The 26,866-nt window shown below is 36.5% G+C and overlaps 1 protein-coding gene across 3 annotated transcripts in view; it reads left to right on the plus strand.

Moving 5' to 3' along the window:
• GNAS (GNAS complex locus) overlaps positions 1 to 26,866 on the plus strand; it is a 156,951-nt gene that overhangs the window by 92,783 nt on the left and 37,302 nt on the right. For all 3 annotated transcript variants that reach the window (XM_086761083.1, XM_086761084.1, XM_086761085.1), the window contains exons 3-5: positions 6,030 to 6,084; positions 6,184 to 6,303; positions 23,951 to 24,048. In XM_086761083.1, coding sequence (XP_086617209.1) covers positions 6,030 to 6,084; positions 6,184 to 6,303; positions 23,951 to 24,048 — 273 coding nt within the window. The remainder of the gene's footprint in view (positions 1 to 6,029; positions 6,085 to 6,183; positions 6,304 to 23,950; positions 24,049 to 26,866) is intronic.

Consider the following 26,866-nt stretch of genomic DNA (forward strand, 5'->3'; position numbering starts at 1 on the left):
TATAAATGCGGAGTTCTATTTGCAAAAGATATTCAATGATCTTTGCTGCTGCATTTTATCAGTTTTGACTGTAAAACTGGTACTTTGTCATAGGTCTAAGATTTCAGCTTCCCTCTGAATGCTCTAGGCACCTATTTCCCCTCGTTTTCAAGTGCCTCTAGCTTAGCCCCTGCCCTGTTTGCTGTTCTAGCTGTTATATTTTGAGATAATTGCTATGTTGTTCTGTTAGAAATAACCCAGGCTGCTAAATCAAATTTATCTTATTTTCGAATTGTAAAGTACCGCAGAATTTTTGTAATCTGAACTGGTAGCAAAATCTTAATTGAATTTCCTTGCTTGTGGTCTTGCGTCTGAAGGTCTTGACTGCACCGCTTTGTTTTTACGAGGTGGATTGGCAGGTAGTGCTGTTTGCATTTTTATTAACTTCCATAAGGTGCAGCAGACAAATTTTAATGCAGATTTTATGGAACGTTTATGAAATCCATGAGCATGTTTCACTGCATCAAAGACACCGTATTTAGATGAATAGATATGTTTAAAGCCCACATGCCTGTGGGCCTGTGCATGACTGCCTGTCAAAGACTTGAATTGTGTTTTTAAGTGAAACTGATACATTAACTTTTCATTTGCTTTCAGTGTGTGATTGCGATGGGCATGTCAAGGGGAGCAGAAAGGGGACAGCCGTGGCTGCCTCCCTGCGCGTTCACATTTGTTGGTAATGCCTCAGAGCAAACAGAGATGGACCTGTGTTGAAACACAACAATGTCGTTTCTTCCAGTAAAAAGCCAGAGGCAAATTAATTGTTTTGTAAGATTTTTATTCTGGCTCTTATACTTGCAAATTGCTTACTTAACTGGCAGTGCTTTGCACAGGCAAGGGAAGCTTTTCACTAGAGTTGTTTGTGTCAGCAAGTTCAAGAGTGAGCGAAGTTTGACATGCTTCAGAAATAAAGGTAGTTTGTGTGTTATACTGATCGCCGAGGGTGACAGAAGCCAAGCTGTTTACAACCTTGTAAAGAGGACAAGGGCTAGTGTTCTGTATTAACATTATGTGATTACATTTCCATGTGCCCTGTTTAAATAGTCTGTATATACTCCCCAAGCATGTACATTTTGCAATACAAGTTTAAAGGGAAACTTTGTGCTATTTTAATTATTTATAACAGTATCCTGAGAAGTACAAAAAGTTGAGAACATAATTAATAAAGAACATTTAAACATAGTTTGGGGGGATTATTATGTAATACAAAGCCAGTCATTTTAAGTAGGTGTCCTTGTGTCGCATGGTGTACCCTGCCCGTGCTGTCACATACCCTTCAGGGCTCTAAACAGGCTCACTTGTGGTGAAATAATGTATGCACACAATTAAATTGCAAACAATTTTGTGGCATTATTTATTATGCTAAGGCTGCACATAGGAAATCATGTGTTAAAAGACAAACTGAGAAAGAAAATGACATTTTTTCAAAAATGGAAGCTAGCATTTATATCTACAATATGCAAAGAATGTTCCAATATTTGTGTTCACGTTTTAAATATTCATGTTCCAGGGTATGTTCCTTTTTTAGGCCGTGTTCATTGTGGGATTAATTGGCAGTCATAATTTACCCTCATTAAAAGCCCTTTTCTGTTGCATATTACCTGATCAAAGTCTTTTTACTTTCACTCAAATGATACATCCCACAGCATTAAATTAACCTCTACAGTGTTCTTTGTGACACGTCTAGTATGTGATTCCTAAAATATTCCTACATTTAAAGTGTGGAGGTTCCTGTGTAATCAGGGGATTTGGGGGAGATGTGGGGAGGGTTTCCCCGCTTAATTAGATAATTGACACATGTTGAAGTGATACTGCTATCTTGTCATGGCTATCTTTCCTTCTAAAGGGAAAAAAAAATTGTTGTTGCTTTGCAGTCTGCATGTTTCAAATTTTTTTTCTAGCTATCTTGTCGTGGGTTTGTAGGGTTTGAAGAAATGTATCAGTTCATTTCTATTCATAAAATCTGTTTTTTTCTGGGAAAAAAAAAAAGATGTCATATACCACATTCTGATTTAAAACTGGGTAGTTTGCATTTGTCTCTTCAATCTTGTCCAAACTCTGCCTGCTGATCAGAATGTTGCAGCCAGGCGTGTGGCTTCTTAACCTCTCAGTGATGACCAGGAAACTCAAACTACTTTGCTTTCAGGAGTTTAGATTAATGGCATAAAGGCATCACAGGATTTATTACTTCTTTTTTCTTTTCTTATTTTTTTTTTTTTTATTCTTCAACGTGTTTTGTTTTGACCATTCATTTCAGCACCAAATTTTCTTAACATTTCTACCTGTGAGATGTTTATACCAAGTGAGCTGAATCCTTGGCCCTCTGGAATGTTCTTTTTAAACTTTAAATATTTTTTCCAAGTTCCAAGTAGTAGTTATTCATGTTATCTGGAAGGTAAACCAGAAATGAACATTAAAGTTAAATTAGTTTGGTTTCTGATAATCTGTTTGCTAATGTGTTCATTGCATAAGATTTGAAAGAGTCTGAGTAAAAATGCTGCCATTTTAATAGTAAAGCTCAGCCACAGGTGAAGATCTTTACTAAATATTGATTAGGTTTGTTTTCAATGAATATTTGATTTTCCTGATCTTTTATGTCATTCTTATTTTACATTATTTGAATTAAAATGTCATCTTTTTTATAGTACCTAAAATAGACTTTATTAGTTTTCCTGAAAGCTATGTGCAGCTTTGCTTTGGCCCATTTCAATATTGAAAACAGCAGGATTTGAGATTTTTCTTATAATCCTCAACTAATGGAGTTTAATGCTTTGTTTGGCCTACCGTACACAGCCTAAGCAAAAGTTTTAAACAAGATTAAAAGTATGACCTTATTAACCCATGGCATCTAAGGATACAGACCAGGCTGCAGAGACGTCGGTCACTTGTGAGCCCGGGTAGCGTGGTGCCATTCCCATTCTGTGCAGTCTTTTCCAGAGGAAAACATTTTGGGAGCTCAGTTTATTTATTCTGTAGTTTTGGCCATTGTGCCAGCACTTGGGAATAAGAAAGAAAGAAGAAAAAAAAAAAGCAAGGATCTGTTTCTAAGTTGGATATTCAGTCTTTGGGATTGGAGGAAATCAAGTTCAGTTACTTTTGGAATTTTGAGGTGCAGCCTGGTTGGGGTTTCTAAAAAACAATTCTGGCAGAGCAAAGGGACAGCAGAGGTGGGGCTTAGCTTTTGTTTACTGCGCCTCATTAGTCCCTGTATAAAATGAGTTTCACCTTTCTATGGTTGAGGAGAAGTTACAGTTGTATGTAAGCTGTTGGATGGGTGATTGATGGACGTGTTGAGCTCCAGACGAATAAAGTATCTCATTGTCATGGAAAATTTATGCTTAGTAAACATTGCAAAACACAAAATGACATGATACATTCATTGCTGTGTAATAAGATTCCTTGTTTACAGGGCATGCTATAGGGCCATGGCAACAAAACCAGAAATAGGAGCTATGAGTATTCTTGTCGTAACGATGATGTTGGTTATCAAGCAGTTTGTTAATTGCTGGAGTTTGACATCACTCCGTATTCATTATCACTTTGCTGTACTGCTTGTAGTGTGAGGATCAGTGAAGAGGTGTAAATGTGGAAGCTTGACCAAAACCTATAACAAAAAAAAATGTTTTGTTGTGTATTTTGGAAGAGTCAGGTAAATGTGCGCTTAGCTGATGCTGGTATCTTGCTTAACTTTCAGCATATCATTTACCCTTCAGATCTCAATGGGGTGGAATCTGGATACATGTTCATTAGGTTCAAGACCCAGCTGAAAATTGGAGGCAAAATCAAGCCAGACAAATTGCTCACACTGTTGTTGATAAGCATTTCCTGCTTTCATACCATTATTTACATTGTTTTAATAAAGGAGCATGTTTTTTAAGAAACAGTGGCCAATGTTTTTGCAACCATAAGTGCACTAACTGAAAAATACGGTATTTGTACACCTGCTGTAGAGCTTGGTGTGCGGAACAGAGAGTTTCTTAATGCCTGGGGCAATCGAAGGGATTGAAGATGGGAAGGAAGAGAGTAAAAAGGCCTCAGTTTTTCCTCTCTTTTCCTGTCCTATTTATTTTCCTTAGTTCAGTGCTTTTGGCCTTCCCTGGCTCACTGCCTTGTTCCCATCAGCAGTGCCAAATCCCTAACGCGAAAAACTGCTAGCCTTCAGGAATAAGGTGGTCTGTAGGTAGATCAAGAAGTCTAGGGAAACCAGGAATTTACATCTGATTATTGATTATTTATTTTCTTCTTGCATCAAGCTTTACTGACCTTCCTTGCTCTGCCCCATGGTTTTGGTAATACATGCTGTGGTCAGTGAGGAGGAGGTGATATTTAAGATAATTGTATTTCTGTTTGGTAGAGTTCTGCTGATTCGGACACGTTCCCTACACAGCTAAGTCATCCTCCACAAGATGATTTGATGATGCTTTTGTTTTCCATTTGTAAGAGCAGCAACTTGCTTTGCAGTCACACTTTCACAGCTGTAGGCTGTACAGCAAGATCCCCCATGTTTGCATGTAAAAGGCGGTGTACCATGTGGCTGGCACGGTGGTGTTTTCCCTGACCCTGTCTTCTACAAAAGTTGCATTAGTCTTTCATTTGATAACCAAAATTCCCACCCCTCTTGGATCTCTGTGTCTGCCTTGTTATTTAAGCAGTACTTTTTTTTTTTTTTCCCTGCTGTTCTTCTGCATTCTTGATTGGTGAATATGCTTTCAGTTTCGTTTTGGTTGCTGGTTGTGAATAATTATAGAAAGGAAGCAGTGATAAAAAGCATTTCCAATATGAGTACTTAATTAACACAGTAAAATGAGGTTTTCAGGCTGTGATCTGTAAACCTGAAAGTGTGAGCACTACCTTTTACAGGGTGAAAAAAGAACACATACTGTTGGTAGTTTCAAGTCTCTGGGATACTGTACTGGAAAATGTTAATTTTCAAAATGAAAACAATTAAAATAGTTGGTATAAATACTCAGATAATGAGTATGTTCTATAAAAACAGTTTAATGAAGATTAAAAGGCCACTTAGACAGTCCAGGTGGATTTTTTTAGTAATTACATTTTTTGGTTTACCTCAAAGTAGTAATTTTATGCTGTGTGTTGCAAGAAATTAATAACAGAAAAGAATTGTCATGGTGCATTACAATTAATTACAGTTTACAGACTCAATACTAGTAATACCTTTAGGATGCTAATTCCTGATTATACCAAATGTTTGATCATGCAGTTTATTTGATTGTGCTATTTAGCATTGAAAATAACTATTGTCAGGTTTAACATAAAATACAAGTATAGTAGAGGCAATGGTTTACACTCTAGCTTGCTTGAGCCTGATGTTTTCTAATTTGTCTGCAATTAATCTCAAATGATAGTACTCATATAAAGCATTCCAGGTGTTTTTTTAGCCTTCTGTTCTGCTTGTAGTTAGGAGGTATTTAACATACTTGCATTAGCCCTTTATGATTTAGTTTAGATTTTGTGTCTGGACTCTTAGCTTGAATGTCTCTGTCAGACTGAGTTCTCTGTTCTAGCTTTTTCTGCTATGACATCACTTTTGTGCTGTTAATTTTTTTTGTACTTTGGTGTTCTTTAGTCTCCTTTCACCTGTTTCTACTTTTAATAACTTATCTGTTTTTTCTCTATTGTTTCCAGTTTATGCTTTTCTAAATAACCTCCACATGTCTAGTATTTTGCATTCAAATGAATCAAAATTATTTGATTTTGCACAATGTCTTGGTCTCAGTCTAAGACTACAGTTAAGTTTTTATTTAAGCATAATTAGATACTGACTTTTGGATACAAATAGATGTTTACTGTTTAAGTAGAGAAGTTATAAGATAGTTAATAAAGTCTGTCTAGAAAAGTATTCAGCGACTGGGAGCACTTAATCATGACAATACAGTTTTGATAGAATACTTTTCAAGTTCATGTTCTATTTCAAAGAGATATTCTGCTTTTATGGCTTATAAATTTAATAATGTATTTTTTTATTTCAGGGAGAAGAAAATGAAAATTCAGGATATTAAAAACAATATTAAGGAAGCTATAGAGGTAACCTTATAAGCTATTGTTTTTAACTATTCAAAGCTAGCTATTTAGACACTCTCTGCAATATTTTCTGGGTTGTGTTTTGTTTTTTTTTCTTTGCAGACAATAGTGACAGCAATGGGCAATTTGGCACCTCCAGTTGAACTAGCCAATCCAGAGAACCAGTTTCGAATCGACTACATCTTAAATTTAGCCAACCAGATAGACTTTGATTTCCCACCGGTAAGTAAATAATTCGAGTTGGCTGCAGTCATGCTTTTTTGCAAATGATTATATTCCACTGCACTGTAGTAAATATTTACAAAAAACTGAGCTGCTCTTTTGGGAATTACTACAGTAGGTGTCTTTGGTCAGTGCTAATCAAATAAAGTGTATAACAATGGAATATTCAGGCTGATCCTTTATGAACACTTTTCTCCTTTCTTGTACTCTGCCGAAGTAATCAGCTACAGTTAAGATGGGCAGTGCTGGCAGGAATGTTTGGATATTGTTGGGAACTGCCCTGCCCAAAATGAGTGAAGATACACACAGCACAGTACTATTCTGGAAGAACAGTAGAGTTTTCATACTGATTCAGACATGTTCTCTGACAGCTGGGTCAGCCAGACTTTCTGCTAAGACTCCACATACTACGTCCTTGCCCCAAACCTCCCAGTCCTAGTTAATAATTCAAAATGCTAGCAGCCCTAGAGTAAATGTGGAAACTGATTACTTGTTTGATGGTATAACTTTGTGCCACTCACTGTGATTAATTTCTACCGTATCTCAATCAGGGTAGTAGCAGAAGACCATGAAAATACAATTTAGAAACACTGAACTCTTAAACACTGAGCAGATACTAATTACCGTGAAGTACCTTAGACTTGCGGTAATGCAGGAGGGTTTCAAAGCTTGTATTCTCCCTCTGTGCACTGTTCCAGAGGGCTGCGAGTAGGAATTACAATGATATATCAAAATCATGATCCATTTACACTAGAATTTTATTTCCAGCAGTAGTCAGTCCCAGGTGCTTGAAAGGCAAGTACGAGTGCAAACAGTAGTAAGATGTGGGATAGTTTGCACCACAGCAAGGTTTTCGTAACTCTGATTTATAAACATTATTGAACAGTCTAGTCTGTGAAACCAGTGGCAGTTACCTTTTGCAACTGTTGCCACTTCTTGGAAATTCTCTGCTTTGGTCAGCCTTTCTTAAAAGAAAAAACCAAACAACCAAAACCACATACTTTGTGTACAAGGCAGAAGTCATGTGCTATTACCAGTTAACTGGAAATTGAACTGAACTACGACACTGGCATTGTAATCTTCAAGTCCAGTAGTTTTCAGAGTTCAGCAGGCACAGATAGGTTGATGGAGCGGAGGCTGTATGATTCTTCTGTAGCACATAAAATGTAATGTTAGTCATTTTAGCTTAAAGAATCTTAAATAAATTAGAGATTTTGAGATAATTTTTACTTGATACCTCTTTAATTTTGACACTTGTTAGTGTTATGCGTAGGAATATTTGGTCCCATCATGGATGATCTCTCCTGCTAGATGAACAGAAAAATTCATGCTTTGAAGATAGTTTTAGGAGAATATTTGACAGAAAAGACAGTGGCTCCTTATCCCACCCTGTGTGCTTTTGAACTGGCTGCGTGCCCACAGCTCTCCTACTGCCCATTGTTTTTTAATAGTTCAGGTTGTGATCTGTAACAATGCTGTAAAGTTCCTGTGACCTACCTCATACTGAAATACTTGATTTTCCTTCTCTCTTCTATCTCGGAGGTTTTGTTTTTTTCTTCCATTTGATTGAATGCAGGGATTTTTTTTTTTTTTCCTCTCTTTCCCCTGAAAGCAAGGGTAATTGTGTAGTGGTAAATGAATAAGTCAAGTGTGTATGTGTTACATTAACTGTTTTTTTTAAGATAAAAAATAATAATCAGTATGTATTATCTCTGGTAGGTTACATGGTAGGAAGCCCTTGATGTCTAAAGTAATAGAAATACACTTACCAGATCCATAAACAATTTCAAATGCAGTGAAGAATCTTTGATGTGTTGAATGGCACACAAATTCAGAAATAACAGTGCTCCAATGAAACTAGTTTTTCTTCTCTGAGCAAAGGTATTGTGTTAAATTTTTAAGCCCTGAGTCTACAGAGGTTTAGGCGTGTGTGTAGCTTTGACTAGTGGCTAGCTTTGTTGCCGTGATTCACCCTTCCATATGTAAATGTTTGTAGAGCTGAGGCTTGAAACTGGATGTACATTAGCCACTGATTTTGAAGGTGTGTTGTTGGCTCCCTCTGCCCTCGGTGATTATATAAGCTAACATCTGTCTAATTTCTGAGTTTGTCTGAATGTAGATCATCATAGTCCTTTGGTACCTGAAAAACTGAACCTGCATTTTAATTACATATTTTAAATGAAATTAAGCTCTAGGGTGTCCCTAGATACCAGCTCTCAGCGTGTAATGTAAAAAGTAAATGATCCTTGGGTACCTCTGAAAAAATAATTTTTACTTCGTTTTAGGTTAATTAAAAGTACTTTGACGAAAAAATAATTTTCTGTAAGTGGAAAGGATAGCCTTATGCTAGTTATGCTTTGTGTCTAAGGATATCTTGATTGTCTGCTTTCTTCTCCAGTACTCTGATGGGAGAATGTCATAAACGGTCACTAAACCTTCTCTTATGTAGCGTATTAATGCAGAAGAAGTGAGGGGAATTTTTAGCAATGTTCGCAGTATGTAATGCTATCTATTTTGAGTTGAAGAACTTGCTTTCTGTCTCTTCCGTTTTCTTCATGAGGAATCACATTTCAACTGCCGTGAAGACATACTTTGCTCAGTTTAGTATTTACTGCTCTTCTCTGCCATAGGAAGAGCATGAAGGTAGGGAGGAAGAACACTCATGTACCAAGTAGATATTCCTTGAGGGCTGTGAGTACTTAGTGCCGTATTCTTCTGAAATACAAGACCGTTTTGCTTTCCTCTAAGTGCCCATTCATCTTTTCCTAAACATTAATTTAGGAAGCTCTTCAGGACACAGTGCGCAGACATACAGAGTTTAGCACTAGAATTGTGTAATTTCTTCTCCAACTACAGGAGATCTTTAGAACATTAGTAAGCCTCATCCTTCTTTCATACATGAAGGAGTATTTCAAAGGAAGCTTAGAGTACACACCAAAGCCTGTGTTTATAATTGCCTATTGTACAGGTGGAGCTAGAATTCAAGTTTCCTAACAGCAAGGCTCAGTGTAATAGGAAAGGCAGAATAAAGGAAAGGAAGAATGTACGAGCTTTACAGTGTGATGGTAGCACAGGGGTTTGACTCTACATATCTAGGATTCAAAGAGCAGCTTCTGTATTCTGATACCCTAATTATTTTCTTAGTCTGTGTCTCCATCTGTTTTCTTTGCAGTTTTTGATTTATAGGAAATATGTGTCATTTGCACAGAGCATATTGTATTGAATTTTAAAAAAAGAAGAAAAGAACAACTGGAGTTAAAAATAATGTTGGTACGGTGCAATGCTAGGTTAAACGTTTGCTTTAAAACTGAAAAATTAGTTTGTTGGAAATTTCTTAATTCAGCACACTTGGTATTAAGCAATTGGATTACTTGAATACAAATAATGGGGAAAGGAAAAGGGTAATACTTACTGCATGCAATTCTGTCTACATAACCATGCTGATGATTTAATGTATTGCAATATTTAGTAGATCAGATCTGTAGTTTATTTTGTAGTCGTTCCGTGTTGTTTCACCATACTGTATGTACCACTGGCAAGAACCTGGAAGGGTTCCGCTCTTACAGCTGATAGTCCTATTTGTCTTGTCTTCCATACGTTTTCAACAGACAGTTTCTAAAACGCAGATTATAAAAAGAAACCCCAAACTAAGTGACTGAAGTGGGTTGATGAAGGCCAGGAACATAACTGTGTTGAAAACCTCTGGAGGATGCTAATTAGCGATATTCTAGGCAAAGCAACTGCGTACTAAGTTTATGTTTTTATATGAAGTATTTTCGGCCTTGCCTCATTGTGGACTTCTGAAATAGCTTGAGGACATAATATCTCCATGGGTAATGGAGCTGTTCTGATCTAAGCTTTGCGAAATACTTCACTTCTTTTGGAGGTAAAATGTATCCTTATTATTATTAGGCTTGTTGCACAGCCTTTTCTTAGAAAAGAGCGGAATGGAAATCACAGAAGTCTAATCAGATCCATGTGATCTGTTCTTAATACGAATAGCACTGATAAATATTGTGTCTAGGATTCTGGTTGCGTCACTGGGAAACATATTCTTGCTAAAATGACAGGGCATTAAATGACTAAGTCTTGCAAAAAAAAACTCTAGCCCTGCTAGTTTGAACGAACACTTGGAGTAACAGAGAGATCATGCTTTCCGCAGAGAAGTACTGAAAGCAGAACTCTGTTTTTTCTAAAACACTACAGCGTGAAAGATTATCATTACCTGTCATTACCTTTACTCAGGTTGGGTTTTTGTCATGCAGTTAAACTGTCACTGGCCAACATGATGACTTTAAGCAAAGGAAAAGGAAGTTGAAGTAAGAAAATCTCCAAGTTAATCGACTTGAACTCAGTTGAGATAGCTGAAGCATTTCATTTTAATAATCAAGCTGATTGTGAATGTGTATTAATTAGGTAAAGCCTTAGAAATAGGGTGGTAATCTTTCTGTGCCGATGTATTGGTACGGATCTGAAGGTACATTTGTAATTACTGCTGCTGGGCTTGTTTTTATAAGATTATATCATGATAAATAATATTTTTAGAAAATAATAAATTTGTAAGTTTATTTAGAAATTATAAAGTGAACTGTGCTCATCATTGAGGCTCTCTAATGAAATAAGTAGAAAAGTTGGTTTGCTTAAGCATTAAATTCAAGAGCTTGCTCAAGTTTGTGCTAGAAGTTTGTTTTTAGTTCTCACACTAGCCAAACTTTATAAGAGTGTTTTACTCTTTAATTTTACATGTCACCAGATTAATGCATGCTTTATAGGGTTGATGTGGTGCGTAAGAACAAAGACCTCACAAATCAGTATTTCAGACTGTTTTTACAACTATCCCATCAGTTAAAATGGAAAATAAAACCAAATGATGGTCGTAGTTGAGGCTCCCAAATGGCATTTCTGCCACTATTGTCCATTGATACGTTTAGCTCAACACATTTTTATGTGTATCTTCTCACTGTCAAAAATCAACCTCAGAAGTATTTTCAGTAGTTCTGTCTAGCTGTATATGTTTCAGCTGTAGAGTGGTGTTGGGTTAGCTGGGTTATAAAGGTGATATTTTTATTCCTGTTCTGCATACCAGACAGTGGTTAGGATATTTTCTCCATCCCTAGTACCAACTAGAATAGTGACTTTTTTCCATCCCTTTCTTTTTGCTCTTACTTTTCAAAGAGGAAAGGAAATAAGGAAATGCTCTCGTTCTGTGAGCGTTTCTCTTTCAATGATCATCCAATTTGAACCAAGCTGCCAAATAAAACCTGTTTATTTTGAGTCACAGTCCTTTTGTAATTCTGTGATTTTAATGAAATATTCAAAGTAGCAGAACAGTATTTACAACTGCCTATTTTTAATTGAGCTGGACTCACCCGAGGAAGATGTCTCTTGAAAATACCATAGTAACTTCAGAAAGATTGTGTTCAAAAAGTAGTAGAATCAGAATAGTCGCTATTGAAATGCAAAATAGCTGGGAAGTCACTCCAGCCTATGGCTCTCTAGATCTGGGAAAATACATGCTTAGAAGAGATGGGATTGTTTTCAGGGTGTTGGTGAAATTGTCTGCAGGTTTTTTGGTCCAGGTTTGTTTTTTATTACACTGCTCAATTGTAGTTATTTTGAATCTCCCACTGCCAGTGCTGCTGAATAGTTTTATTATGGTTTCTGACTGGTGTCTTTGAGGCTGAACTTTACCACCTACTGGCTTCAGCCTCAAAGCCAGTCTAGCATCCCCTCTGCCCACAGCCATCCCTTCCCTCTCCTCCACACCACGATGTGCCACCCTCGCGTGTGCCAAAAAAACCTCCATTGGGTCCCCAGCGTAAATCAGACCATTGAACTGGTCCAGGTTAAAAATAACACAGGTAACCCTTACTCCTTCTCTCTTCTATTTTGGGGAGGTTATTTTTAACGGGGATTGGTTTTGAGGGCAGGTTTACAACATGGCCCGTAGGCAGTGTGGTACAAATTGTGTAATACGTTAACGCGCAGCAGAGTCAGGAGTGGGGGTAGGAATCCTTAAAATGATTTTGACATCAAAATCTTCAAGAGAATAACGAGAATTTAGGCTCAGTAAGAAAAGATGTGAACTGGGATCTCTTTGCTGCCAAAAGCGTTCCTTAATTATGTAGGCAACAGAACAAAATTCTCTGCCCCTGTAGCACACCCTGATGTGTATAATGATACATATATTCTTATTCCTGTCTAAATCCATCATGGAAGAGAGCTGTTCTAGTTTGACAGCATCACTACCTTTCTAATGCAGTGACAAACATACTTGCTCGGGGGGGGGGGGGGGGACGGGGACGGGGGGGACGGGACATGTCCCATGAGGCTGTCTTTATGTCACAGGTTTTGGAGTGGGGAAGAAGGCAAAACATTTTCTCTGGCAAGTATTACCTTGGGAAACCGGAAAAGCTGGGACATGGAGCCTTGTTTCTTGGATATCTGGATAATATTGTATGTGAGTTGGGCAGCTATAACAGCAAGAAAATTCAGAGGTCTTGCTCTTTCTTGCCCAGACTTACTTTATTATTTTGAGCAAATCATCTCACTGTTATCACTGTCACTTTATTTTTTTTTTTAATGTTCTATTTACCATGAATCGCTAAAATAGTGGTAAGATATGTATCTTGGAGATGTATTTAAGCATTTTGTGGTGCAAAACTGATAGAAAAATGTGGGTATGAGAAGCATTTTTAACTCAAGAATGTTAATGTTGTTAACAAAAAGGAATGGAGAGCTTTACAGATAGTGTCAGCAGAGTGATGTGATACTAGATCCTCAGATAATCTTTACTTACGCTTTTTAAAACCTCCATTATCTTATCTACACAGAGCGGCTCCTTCTAAATGGACTTCTAGATAATCCAATTGAGTTTACCTGATCAGAGTTCAACGGGACTTAAAGCTGATTTTCCTGTCCTTTAATAGCAGAAATAAATTCTTGAATACAGATCAATTAAAGAGATCTTTTGAAGCCATCTTTTCGTAGAGGGACTCTAAAATAGAGAGGCACTTGACTTCATTTCTATGTCTCATGATTAAAACGTATATAACTACTAATTATTTGCAGACAACTCTCCTGAAGTCTCTGGTTTTTGTCCACATGGGTGTGGATGATGTCTGATATGAATGTTTTATTCTTACAAATGAATAACAGTATCTACAAATTCTGACATTTCTAACTTATTTGTTGGAAGTTATTTGTTTATTTTTATTTTTTAAAATTTCAGCTTCCATCTGCACTACATTAAGTTTTAGGCTGTGAACTAGCCCATTGCATCATATTAAGAAATAATATGTTGACACAAAGCTTTTTTCATTAATAATTTAAATGAAAAGTAGAAGCATAAAGTAGTATCTGACTTGGTGACTAGATATTATTTCAATAAGCAAAAGCAAATACTATTACAACACTTAGTTTTTAGGTTCCCAAAGAAATTGTTGATGACCATTTTTTTGACAGCAGTTGTCACAGTAGTTGTTACTTGGAACAGCAAGTTTTTGGATGTGCAGAAATTCCCCTGTGGCTACTGTAGCGGGGCTGGGAGCGTGATGGAGGGGCTCTTGCACGCCGGGATGTGCGCTGTGAGGCAGAGGTGTCTGCATCTGTTCCCAGCTGGTCGGTGAATTCGGTGCAAACCACTTTCGGTGCCCTGCATTTTACTGATCCTGCTTTCTCTGGTCCACGAAACAATAAAGTCTTTGGGTTTTCTGTAGGAGCACACGTAATTCATGCAAAGCTTTTATTTACAGAGGAAAACTTGATTTTTAATTTTTTTAAAAGTAATTCTTTAGTAAAATGTATAATTAGAAATAGTGTCTGCCTATATAGTAAATAAACTTTAATATAGGCAGTACTTTCTTTTTACACCTAAGTGTAAAGCTATTTAAAGTAAGCAAAAAATATTTGTCCGGTATACATTTTGACTGCTAAAGTTTTCCAGAAGTCAAAGCACTGACTAGGTAGGAACCTGGGCTTTTTTGGAGTTAAGAAGCTATTTGTAGCATCTTGTGGAAAAATTAATTACTGTAGCCAGTTTAGTTTGCTATACCATTCAGTAATTGACAATAGACATTAAAAATAAGTTAGTTTCATATTAAAAGTAGAAAAAAGAAAAACATCCTTGAAAAGTACAAACTCATTGCTTCTACAGAGCAGAATGCTGTGGTGACTGGAAACAATTACTTAATTCACCAGCTGCATTTATAAAGCTTCATTTTTTAAAAAAATTATTTTAGTAAGCCTTTAATTTTGCTGTACTTAATGCATTCAGCTAGAATTGCTTATTAAAGAAAGTTATGCTGGTTTTCTTCATTTAGATGGAGCTTTGGTCTCCATGTAAAACAAAGCTCAAGGACAAAAATAAAATGTAGAAAGTAAGAAAGTGACAGTGCCTAACTGATGATGAAATAAAGTAAAAATACTTTTAAAATGAATTAAGTTATAAAATTGCTGACATCCCTCCATTTATAGCATATTGATCTGTTTAGCAGAAGTAACACACACAGGCTGTATGCATCAGGAAATCCACATATTTAATGGATGCCAGCTCATGAGCGTGGAGCTTTGGGAAATACGAATTTGAAAATAATGCATAGTAGGTTTGATTTTGATAATTTAAGTCAGCAGTTCAGATTTTTACTTTTGTATAAAATTTGGTTCATCTTGCTGTCTAGTAATGAAGGCTGCATATTTTTGTCTATTTGTCTATTTGTCCCTCTTTTCTTCAGATCAAGTCCCCTAGTTTTCACCTTGTTTTACTTTCTTTTCTTCCCAAGTTTTAATTTCTAGGAAAAAGCTTGAGAATCTGTCTTTCTGAAAAAAAGTAGAAAGCTATCAGGTAGCGGCATCTCTGTGGGAGGAATTTCATAAATTCCTAAGCCTGTGTTCAGTAAAATTACATACATATTTAGACCAGTCTTTCAGAAGAACAGTAATATTACAGTACCTTGACCTTAAATACAGCCTAAATAATATGTTCGTTGTATTTTTTTCTTAAAAAAAAAAGTCAGTCTTCCTTCTGACTTCTGTGAACAGAAATGAGATTAAATGTAAGAGCTAAGCAGCTTTACTAATTAAGTAGCATATAGTGATTAGTCCCTTAATTTGTTTGCTGCAGATGTCTTACTACATCCGATTCAATTCCTAAATGTGGCAGCATCCGTAGGAACAACTCTTCTCCCACCTCCTGGTATTGCAGGTTTTATTGCCAGTAACAGCAATTTCTAACTGCAGTGAGAATGATGATGCTATTACTTCTTACACTTCAATTTGTTACATGCAATAAAGTGAGACATATTCTGCACATGAAGTGAAAATATTTTTGGCTAGGAAATTAAAGGAAAGTGCTGTTTGAGTTCCGCAGTGCTTTCACTGAGGTGTTCGCATAGTTCTGTTGAAATCGCATGAAGAATTTCCTTAAATTGGAGAAGCTACAATCCAAGACTTGAGACAATGACATCATCTGCACATCTTCTGTAGTGCAGTCGTTTTGATAGTACAAAAAAATTCCTATATTTTCCTTTATTATTAATTTATCTGGTTAGCATTTGAAGTAAATCCTAATGCTTTATTCTGCACTTGTATTTTTATCCAGTAAATTCCCACCATAGCATATTTATAGGTTCATAAGTTCACGTTTAGAAATTCATTTGAAGAAATTGTGACTTAATTTCTCTTGATACATCTTTGTTTTCCTTAGAGCAGTCTTAAAGAACAAGAACAGATTAATTTGATTTCTTTTGAAATAGAAGAGCTGTCAGCTGAATTAAACAGGAAATAGGCATAAATTTAATATAGTCATTCTTAACCATTTTCTGGTTTTAATCACAGTAAGAGACTATCACAAAATTGTGTATGCGTAGATTAAATAAAATTTTACCTGCGAGCCTACATGGTATTGCAATGGCTTGAGAAGAATTTCTGTGAGCATCTGTATTAAGACCAAGCAACATGTAAACGTGCAGATTGCCCTGTGGACACACTTTCTCGGTGTGCATCCAAAAGCGCCTTTGGGCATAAAAATTCTATAATGTACGAAGACTTGGAAATGTGATGGTAAACATGCAGGCGTCTCTTTTGGTGGAGTCCTGCTCTTCAGAGAACGCACAGGTTGTGAGGGTTTTCAACTTGCCTTTGGAGAATGCATGATGTTTCTTCAGTGTTCCAGTAAAATTTAAGATTTCTTAAGCTGCTAGGAAACTGGTAGCTTTTTACTGTTAAAAAAAAAATCCCACCAAATAAACAGAAGTTTTAGTTAATCTATTTTAAGTGTATATGAGCATGATTTCTTCATGTAGACTGTATTATGAGTCTGTGAATGCTTTTGTGAAAGCACATTCTGCTTCTTCAAAAGATTGTAAGATTATTAGTGATCTGTCTGAATTTAGAACTAGGAGGAACTATTTAATCTTTTACCCTTTTCTGTTGGTAAAAGTTTCTGGTAAAAATAGGGTTTCTCTTTCCAGCCTGAAAGAGGGCAGCAAAGTTGCGGTGTGGTCCTGGGTTCAGCCCCTTATTTGAAATAGTACATGTTCTTAGCACTGTGTAAGGTGATAAAATTATTTAATTTCACAATTTGTTTTAGGTTATTATATATTCATTACACAAAAAGCAACTAAGTGACGTAGTATCAAAGACATTTTCCAAACCCTAATTTGAGCCTCAAAGGAAATTTCTCAGAGTTTTAATAAACCTTCCTTCTTAGGCAGAGGTCTACAAAAATAGCTGCTGGTTGTGGAATGCCTCTGTTACCACTCTCTACTGCCCCAGGAGAGAGCTGGAATGGTATAGAAGACTTTTTTGTGAGTCTTTTATGCGGTCAGTAAGTATAAGCCATTAACGAATTGCCTTCTTTCGGTGTATGAGCATACTCTGAAGAAGCAGAGAACATTGACTACTTGATTTAAAATTGCAGAGGAACCTTGATGAAATGAGGAAGTAGGGTCCACATCTGCCAACTTCCATCTTAGTGCCCTCACCAAAAGCGAGTTCTTCGTCACTAATGAGTACGATGTGCTTTAAATAGGAGTTGTGTGAAAGGATTAAGTCAGAGCAGTGTTCTAGTATCTAGAGATTACACTTCTATGGTGATTAAACTTCTTGTGAAATAAAAGAGAAATAGCATGATATGCTAGGGAGGCCTTTTAGCCAAAGACACTTTGTAGATTATGGGTATGGAGTTGTGTGTTGGCACATTTCTCAAATACTGTGATGTTTTGAAATTCTTTAGCAAAAGGGGAAAATGAAAGTTCAAACTTCACAGGGGTTTCTTAAATAAAATTCCCTTCCCATTGTCCATTCATTGCAGCCACATCCAGTTTAGTTTGTCCTGCTAGAAATGTGAAGATACCATAAGCAGAAACCCAAAATATTTCAGCATCATTCTTCTTTTCTAAGCATGAAAAACTATTGATAATGAGACTGAATCCTTGCTGAAAATATTTCTGACTCAGTTATGGGAAGTGCTGAGTACTCTGGCCTCTCCCAAAGAGTTTTGTATTCAGCTCTGGACACATGCCAGTAACTGGAGAATATCTTCAACTATTTGTAGGTATGCGTTTCCTTTGTGATATCATCGGCATATTTTCCCTTAAATAGCAAGCAATAATTAACACTTGTTCACACCATTAGGAATGCAGATGTTTCCCTATTCAAGTAAGTGGCTTATTAAACTGTCTGATTTGACAAATTTAACACATTCTAGTATCCCTGTCCAAACACAGGGAGAATGACAAGATGCCATCGGTTTCCTTCACCAAGTGGCCTTACAGTCAATAGTAATCACTTCATTTCAGATATGAGCAATGAAAAGTAAATTGATTTGTTGTGTATTTACCTATCCTGGAAGGAGAAATCAACTTGTGTCATTTATCTTGGAATGCAGCATGCTGCCTTGCCGCCCTGTGATCTTGTCTTGTTCTAATATGGTTTGGTGGTGGAATGCAGCAGAACTGCCTGACTGTCATGGCAGTAAAGTTCATGTGCTCCCACGTTGCAGAGTAGGTTTGTAAAGAGGTTTGAAACCAGTGGTCAATGTTATTTTTAAAAGCTGAACACCTCGGGAAGCAAATGTCCTCCAGGATACAGTTTTACACTTAGAAGCTGGTTTGGTTTGACCTTTAATCACTGCCTTTGTAAGTGGATGACCGATTTAAAACTCTTATTATGAAATGTGCAGCTCCATGGGACAGTGAACTTTGCCCAGGAATCGAATCCCAGTTTTAACCACAACATTGTGTAATGGTTGTACACACCTTTTAGTAGGCAAGGTGTTATTCAGTAGCATTGACTTTTGCTGGATTTAGTAAATAAGCTGTTCTAATGACAGATCCACCCTATATTCTATTTTACAAAGAAAAGGTAATGTTGCGTGTCCATGCTAAGGTTCCTATGAATGTGGTGTCATAGTGGCAAGAACTGTGCCAATGTTTTCCCTTGCCAACATCCTAATGTCTATAAAACATTGCTTCATAAACATTTTTTTAAAAGTCTCTTGAGTATTTATATATCTGGAGGGAACAAAACCTTGTAGACAACATGTCCAGTTTTTCATTTTCTACTAATATTTTATCCTTTTAGAATGCCTCTCAAAAGCTGATCTTGGTTCCTTATTTTTTCCCAGGCTTGGAGTTTGTCTCTTGAGAATTATTTTTTTTTTTTAACAACCGAAATGCTCAACCTCCAAGTTCTTTTAACACTTTCTCTGGTTTGACTTTTAATAAAACCACTATTTACCTGCTGCCATTTATTCCATTTGTTGAAAATTTCTAATACAAGTAGATTTTAAACTTGATTAGACTCTGTGTCACCCCTTTTCTAATCCAGAATTGTATCAGTAGTATCTTTCTGGAACAAAGTACTGTTTTCCAAGCATCCCTTTTACGTGATGATTTCCACTGGTGGGTTTTTTCCCTAGAGATCTGCATAGGTTCCTGTAAGTGAATACAAAATGTTGCCTGTTTACTTATTGTACTGGGAAACTTTCAGCAGGTGGAGAAGGTGTCTTATAACAAATCGAACATTAATACTGAAATGCATTTCTCTTCACATAAATATGACTTTTTAAGTATCGTGGCGTTATGGCATGATGAGAGCTGAGGCTTCTTCACCATCAGCAAGTCATGGTCCTTGATACTTCAGTCATCTAAGTAAGACCAGAGGAGATGTACTCAGGCAGTGGATTTTCTCAGTTTTTTACAGTTTCCCAGAAGCGTAGCCTGAGGGACTGTGCCCAGAATTCAAACTATGCCCCTGCTCAGCCTGAACGCATTCAAAGTCAAGCCCTGTTTGTTCCGTGCAGATTTGTGTTACGTTGGCGTCTTCTTCCCTCAGCATTCTACACAAGGACTTCTCCCTCTTTATGGTTATGTTAGCGGTTTGAAAAGTGTAAAGTCTGGCCTGGTGGTAAGAACATATTGCCATCTTGTCGTAATTGTTAGGAAGAATTCACTTCTCACTTTCCTTGGTGATGCCATGCTGTCATCACTTATGTTGATTTTTGTTGCTTTACACAGCTTCAGCTATAGTTTAAACGGGATCTTGGGTGTGTATTGTGTTAGTGCAGCATTTTTTAAAATGGAAAATGACATAACTGAATATTTTTTTTTCAGTTTTAAGTGTGTATAGGGCAAGGATGGATAATGTGACTGTACTTTGCAAATACTATGGATTGTTTTGAACATTTTAATCCTGTTAATTGTGGAATGTCATCTCAAACCAAATTGTTATTTAGTAGTATTTGTTTATTTTAGCTATTTTATGAGGAGTTCCATTTTATAGTGCAAGAGAAACCTGTGTTGATGCTGCTGTAGACTTTGTTATATTAGAATGTGCCAGCAAATGAATCAGTGTTACGGAAACAAGAACCAGACATGTAAGGACTAGTTTTCTGGCTATTTCTTTTCAGGAAATTTGCCTGCTACTTTTGGTTAATTTGTTTCCTAACTCATTATTTTTAGAGATCTCATACAAATTAGACCTATTTAACTGTGGGGGACGGGGCAGCAGGGGAGGAAACCCTGTTGCTCACTTGATTTTTTTTTTTTTTTTTTTTTTAGTGGCCTCTGAAGCCCCTGTTTTACCTAAATACATAACAAATCTTGTGGTTTTACTTGCCTTCCCTGAGAGTAGCCCGAGGCTACATTCCATGACTCAAATGGGATGCTGAGGATTTCTTATGTTATTCTTTTTCTTAAATATTATTTCAGAATTGCGGTTAGTGTAGGTGTATTGGAGAGAAGGGAGAATCTGGGTTTTTTGCAACTAGCTACTATGTCTTAATTCCAAAATCAGTCACTAGTATGAATAGACTTCTAATAAAGCAAGAGTGGAAGTCTGTAAGCTGGTTCCAACTTTTCTTTGGTGAACACCTTCCTAGTTTACAGTTGTGTAAACTGGGTCCCAAAATGTGTAAAGATATGTTTGAGGTGGCCTAAAGACACTAAGTTGTTCATTAATAAAATACCTTCATATTTGGCTATCACAAGTCATGTAGTTCAGTTTAAAAACAAAACAAACACAACAACAAAAAAAAAAGACTAAAGGAACACAAAAATACCCCACTCCAAAAAACCCACTGTGTCTTCGTGTTGTAATCTGTTACTCATTACTTGTTGTAGATCCTGATTTTGAAATGCCAAAAAAAAGGATGTGTACTTAAATTCTTTTCCCATCTCACATGGACAGTTAGTAACCATATTGAAAAAAATTGCATGAGTATTGCTGCTTATAGTTCAGATCAGCAGGACAGACATCAAGGCAGTATTAAGTATGTGTAATTAGCAATTTGAATTTCTGTAATTAGCAACTTTATTGCTAATTTGGCCTAAGAAGGCATATTATTATGGTCTACATATTTTCTTGGAAGTTAAGAGCTGCCCTTAAAATACAGGGAGGACTCTTCTGAACAATATATAACAGTTCAGTTAACTAAATCCTGGGCTTTTTGTTATCAATGTGTTTGTGCTGGGGCCAAGAACTGGATTTACTTTTCATCCCGTTTAAGAGTCTGATTGCAGAAACTACTCCAAATGTGTTTCCACAAGGTTTGATGGGGTTCATAAGTGTTTGAAATAATTGCTTTGTATCCGTTCTCTACTAGAATGTTGTGGTGGTAGTGAGAAACAGTAGTGAGGAAGGACTTCTGTGTCTCATTTTTGTGGCAGAGCTTTACTATGCTCTAACCTTTTTTTTCCATTAAGACACTGCCTTTTCTCACTTTAAATGTACATTTGTAGGTGATTAATAATCTTTCTGTTTCATTGCATTTTCTGTACACTTATTTTTGCATGGTTATTTACTTACTGTAATGCAGGATGAAGCGAGTATTTTGGGGTATATTTGGAGACAATTGGCTTGGCAGATGCTGACCCCAGTTTGAAGTAGATGTCTATTTTAGAACCATATCTCTGCCAAATAGTTCAATTAACTGTCTGAAGTCTGGTGTAAGTTATCTTGATTAGATAGCAAATTTAAATTATGTGTGTCCATTTGAATCAGCTGCTGTTTCAGAAAAAAAAACATCTTGTACAATTGACAATTCAAATTTTCAATTTCCCAACTCTGTAGTAATAAGTTGAGTGAGTCATAAGATGTTTTGTATTAGACTACTGTTACTTTTAAAAATAAACATATAAAGCCACCCCAAAACGGGTTTGATTCAAATACAGTGAGATTCCAGATAACTCCCCCCTCTGTCCTTTCCTTTCCTTTCCTATTCCTTTTTACTTTGGAAACACACTTCCTCGCTATGCTGAGATACATTTGAAGATTGAAGGAAGTGACAGTCCCCCAGCCACCAAAAAATTGGAAACGTTTAGTGAAAGCATCCCATGAGCATAATTCCAGCAGTGGGAGAAGGAAAACTTTCACTTCTTTTAACAGCAAATGGTCATACAATCTAGAAATAGAAAAAAATCAATTAAAATATTCTTTTCTGCTTACAAAAGAAATTTAATTGATCTTTTTTTTTGTTCATAAAACCAGGGAGCAAACTGAAAAGATACACCTAATACTATATATAAACTTTGTAATCTCTTTAAAAGGGATTAGAACAAAATTTTACCCTAGAGAGTGTTTTAGATGTGTACACTTAGTGTTGTTTGTGTGCATGTGCAGCTAGTGAATATTCAGTAGCAATAAAAGCAAGATCAGATTTACATTTGCTAGGCTGTTTCCATCATTGGTATTCACAGTTGTATGATCATACAGTCACATATGCATCTTAGACCTGCCAAAAAGAGAACGATTTGAAAATCTGTATCGCTAAATTTACTTTCAAATGCCATTATGCAACTTCAAGGTGCCATTTAAAGCATCTACTGCTCTGGTATAGTTCAGGTATTAGTTAACATTCTAGTAGGAAAGTGATTTTTTTTTTTTAAAAAAAAAAGTGAAACCTTGGGAGTCATATTTAGATGTGACCTCTTTCTTTGACTGCACTGATAGTAAAAGAATGTGAGAGACTGATATCCCAAGAGAGGGAGCGGTTCCAAAGCTCAGTTAATGGAGGAACCTTAAAGCAGTAAATTGGCTATTTAAAATAATATATTCTTTTGTTTCTATTCTAAAAAAAAAAAAAGGGCTGAGGGCAGAAATAGAATCTGTAGAGCAACTATTTTAAAGGTCATGTGCTGTCCTGGGTGCAAACAGCTGATTTGGAATGACTTACCTGAGCCACTTAAAATCAGAATAGTAGCGTTTAGTCCAAACCACTTTAAAAGTTCTGAGAGATAGCCAAGAAAATCCATTGTCATTGATGAAAGTGATGCCCACAGTGGTGTGTGTGTTTAAGTCACTAGGCTGCTGCTGTTCTTTCTAAGTCTGTTCAGAGTTCTTGGACTGATTGCCAGAAAGACAATTACCCATTGCAACACCCCTCCTGGAGCCAAAGCGTGGCTCTCTGTGCAAGAGAGAATGGGCTTCTGGTTGTGTTGTATGCTTGTGGTAAGGGTTCAGTAAAACCAAAGCATTGCATTTCTGGCTGTCTGCTTTCGTATCTTGGTTTACAGTTTTTAAGGTTGACACAATCAAAACACGATTTAGCTTTGTATCACTGTGTTTCTTGTGTGGTTCAATATCCTTTTACACTGTAAAAGAGCACATTCTGCAAGTACTTTGAGTTAAAGGATACAGAGTTAAGAAAGATACGAGTGTCTGTGTAGTCCCCAAAGATCCTCACTAACTTGGAAAGTCAAGTAAAACCTAATCATCATTTGATACCTTCATGTAAGAATTACTGAGAAGAAGTACTTTTTTTCAGTGAAGGAAAAAAAATCTTGACAGGCAAATCAATATAACATGCAGTGGAATCGTGCATTAAGGAACAAATGTTAACAAATAGTATTAATTATTAAAAATGCCAGCAGAATTGTCAGTAATGAAAAGTTAACCCCTCTTTCAAGGTTTCAATATATGGTTGAACTCAATCAAAATAGTCGAGAAGCAGTTTTTTAAGTGTTACAGAACATTAAAGTCAAGACAATTAAGAGCCAACTGAACTTGTAGTCAGATTCTAAAAAATGTTTAAAGTTTTTTGTTAAGCATGCTACCATTTAGAGTTCATTACAGTGGTAACAGTGTGTTACCAGTTGCTGATTCTCTTCAGATATAATCCATTTTGCTAATGCTATTTTTACTTTTTCAGGAGTTTTATGAACATACAAAAACACTTTGGCAAGACGAAGGTGTGAAAGCCTGCTATGAGAGATCTAATGAATATCAGCTGATTGATTGTGCACAATAGTAAGTAGTGTTTCTATTCTGCTCTATATTGACTGCAATATACAAATTTTGTAATTGAATATTAACGACAGTGATTTGAATGGTCCTGATGCTTACTTTCCCTTACCTTGGAAAAGGAGTCTATGCTACGTAGTGGATTCCTGTTAATCAGCTGTTTGGAGAGGTAGGAAAAGCTGGAGTTCGGTTAGACAATAACACCTGTGTTGAAAACCTCATAGGTGCTTTCAAATGCTCTTAATACAGACTGACACCTCAATGCAGTGGGTGATTGTATTGTCTGAAAGACCAAATTTCCTGCTTCTTCCACTTAGACCAGGTCATTTCCAAGTGACAGTGTGAGATACTGCAGCAAGTTTTAGTAAGTTGGAAAGTACGTTGATGTGAAACATGCCCATGTTTGTAGCTTTTGTTTTTAGTGCAGTTTATTTCTCTGAAAACAAAGATACGGGCAGCAGCCTGTGATCAGTCACGGAGACTTCAGCTTGTGCACCTTCATGCACGTATCAGAGAATGATTAATTCTCTTCTGCTGTTTGTACCACTGAGATAATTAGCATTGTCATGAGAGACTGCTGCATGTTTGCGGTTATTTGTGACGTACAGCAGTATAGTATGGTTCAGACTTTCTTTAAGGGAAGATGTTTGTGATAATTGTGACCATTCCTGGGATTTTTGTTGTGCATACTCAAGAACTACAGGACTTAAATCTGGACGATTAATGGTTAAAATGGTTCTTTGTTAGTTTATACTCTCTCTTTCTTCTGGAGATGCTGAAATAAGGTTTAATGGTCAAGGAAATGCAGGTTTCTCATTCCACATGATGATGGAAAACTGCCATTTGTCTACTACTGCATCTCTTAAAGAACATTTAAGGAAATAAAATTTGTAAGGTGCCTTTTTTTTTTTTTTTCTTTCTTTGTTTAGGTAGACTTAAAGGTAAATCAACAATTAGCTTTGTTTGAAAAGAGACCAGGGAGATAATTTTACTATGACTTGCACAGCTCCAGGTCTTTAGAAGCCTCTTTGAAGTTTTGCCATTGTTTCTAGTGTGAATTTGTTTGATGTGTAGCGATGTCTTTTGCATTAGGTGACTAATGTTTGATCATTTGGCATGGATCTTTTCGCAAGTTCAGTAGCTACAAAATAAAAAGTACTACAAGATTTTCATTTTCTGTCAACTATCCAGTACATTCTGTCTTGGTAGTGTAAACTTGATAGAAATGGGGAAAAACTAGTTTCGTTTCTGAAAGTGTTTGGTTGTCTGTTTGTTTCTGGTTAGTGTTTGTTAGTAGTCAACTTCTGTGATGGGAAGAAGTAAATATTATTAAGGGGGTTTCATGTTGCCCTTTTTTGGAAGAGGAATAAATTTTCTTCTACCTTGAATGTGCAGAAGAAAGCTAAAATTCTTACCATCCCTGATTGCTGGACATTGAATTTCCGTGGGTCAGCAAGGCAGATGGCCTTCGTGATGGTTTTACCATCCTGCTCCATCTAGTGGAACACTTAATTCTACATCATGAGCTGTTGAGCCAAAAATAAACCTTGTACATTGCTGACAAATTACAGATTTTTTTTTTCCTATACCATTGCTGTCTCCTTCTAAAAATATTTCATAATTATAATATTTACTCAATTTGATAGTAAAGTATATGGCATTATTTTCTTGCAGGAGGAGCTTTCTAATTGTTAGTTTTTATAGTTCTTGTCCTTTCTGGCATTTTTGTTCGTGCGGTGGTGTTGTTTCTAATATCAGAATATGCAAAGTAAGATTTTTTTAATGGCAAAATGTTTGCTAGGAAAGTTTGAAATTCTTGACTTGTTTTTATCATACTAAATTTCCAAGGGACCTGGCAAAAATTACTTCCTATGAAATCTGATTGATACCTTGGAATGAACCTGGTGAGCACCCTAAAAAAAAAAAAAAAAGGTAGCAAAATATAAGATATCAAGTAAAGACTATTTTAATTTGAATGTGCAAGCTACTGTCGTTAGGGCAAACAGAAGTTAAAAGAGAAAGTTGAGCGAACTGTGTTGGGGTTGTCAGCTCTTTCAGAGGAGGGGCCTGGGCTCTAAACGTTTTCCCCTTTTGAAGTCCCTGTTTGAAACAAGAAAGGCGTACTTAAAATGGGAGGTGGAAACGTGGCTTTTCTCTTTCAAGATCAATCAAACTTCCAAAAATCCTTCTTGCTCTTGAAAGTTGAAAATATTAATAGATTCTTTCTTCGGTGAATTGCTTTTAAATTCCAAATAATATTTCTTGTTCACAAAAATTAACTTTTTATAGTTGTTTGTAAAATTTTTAGGTTCTAATTTCTTTAAAAATTGTCCTTTTTTTCAAGTGTGAATTGTTTAGTGTAAAGTTTGACTTCATATGGTCTCATTTAGCATTCTACATTTTTTTTTAAAAGCAGCTTTTTCACTCTTGGAAGTGTTACTGTCTTTTAGCAGAGAACAGTAAGGAGTGTATATCTCACAGGGGTTTGTTTGGCTTTCAGAAATGTTATTACCGAAATGAAATTCACTTCTGTTTCTGCCAAACCTGCATGGAATGCATGCACAGCTTCTGTAGGGATCTTGAGGAGTTTAGGGGCTGCTCTGTGCTCCTGTCCTCAGGGAGCGGGCCCACTGCGGGGCTTTTGGTCTGCTTGTGTGGCAGCTCTTCAGGCAGCGTCCTGCCTGCTGGCTTTGGGAACTGGCACACGTCCTTGCCCTCCTCTTGTTTCCATCTTTTGTTAATGGTGTGATGGTGGCAGGGAGGTACTGGGAGGGCCATGAGGACTTACCTACTTCCTCTCTGTTTGACATTGCTGCTTTTACAA

The sequence above is a fragment of the Chlamydotis macqueenii genome, chromosome 16 (assembly GCF_036417535.1).
Source record: "Chlamydotis macqueenii isolate bChlMac1 chromosome 16, bChlMac1.mat, whole genome shotgun sequence".
Classification (NCBI taxonomy): Eukaryota; Metazoa; Chordata; class Aves; order Otidiformes; family Otididae; genus Chlamydotis; species Chlamydotis macqueenii.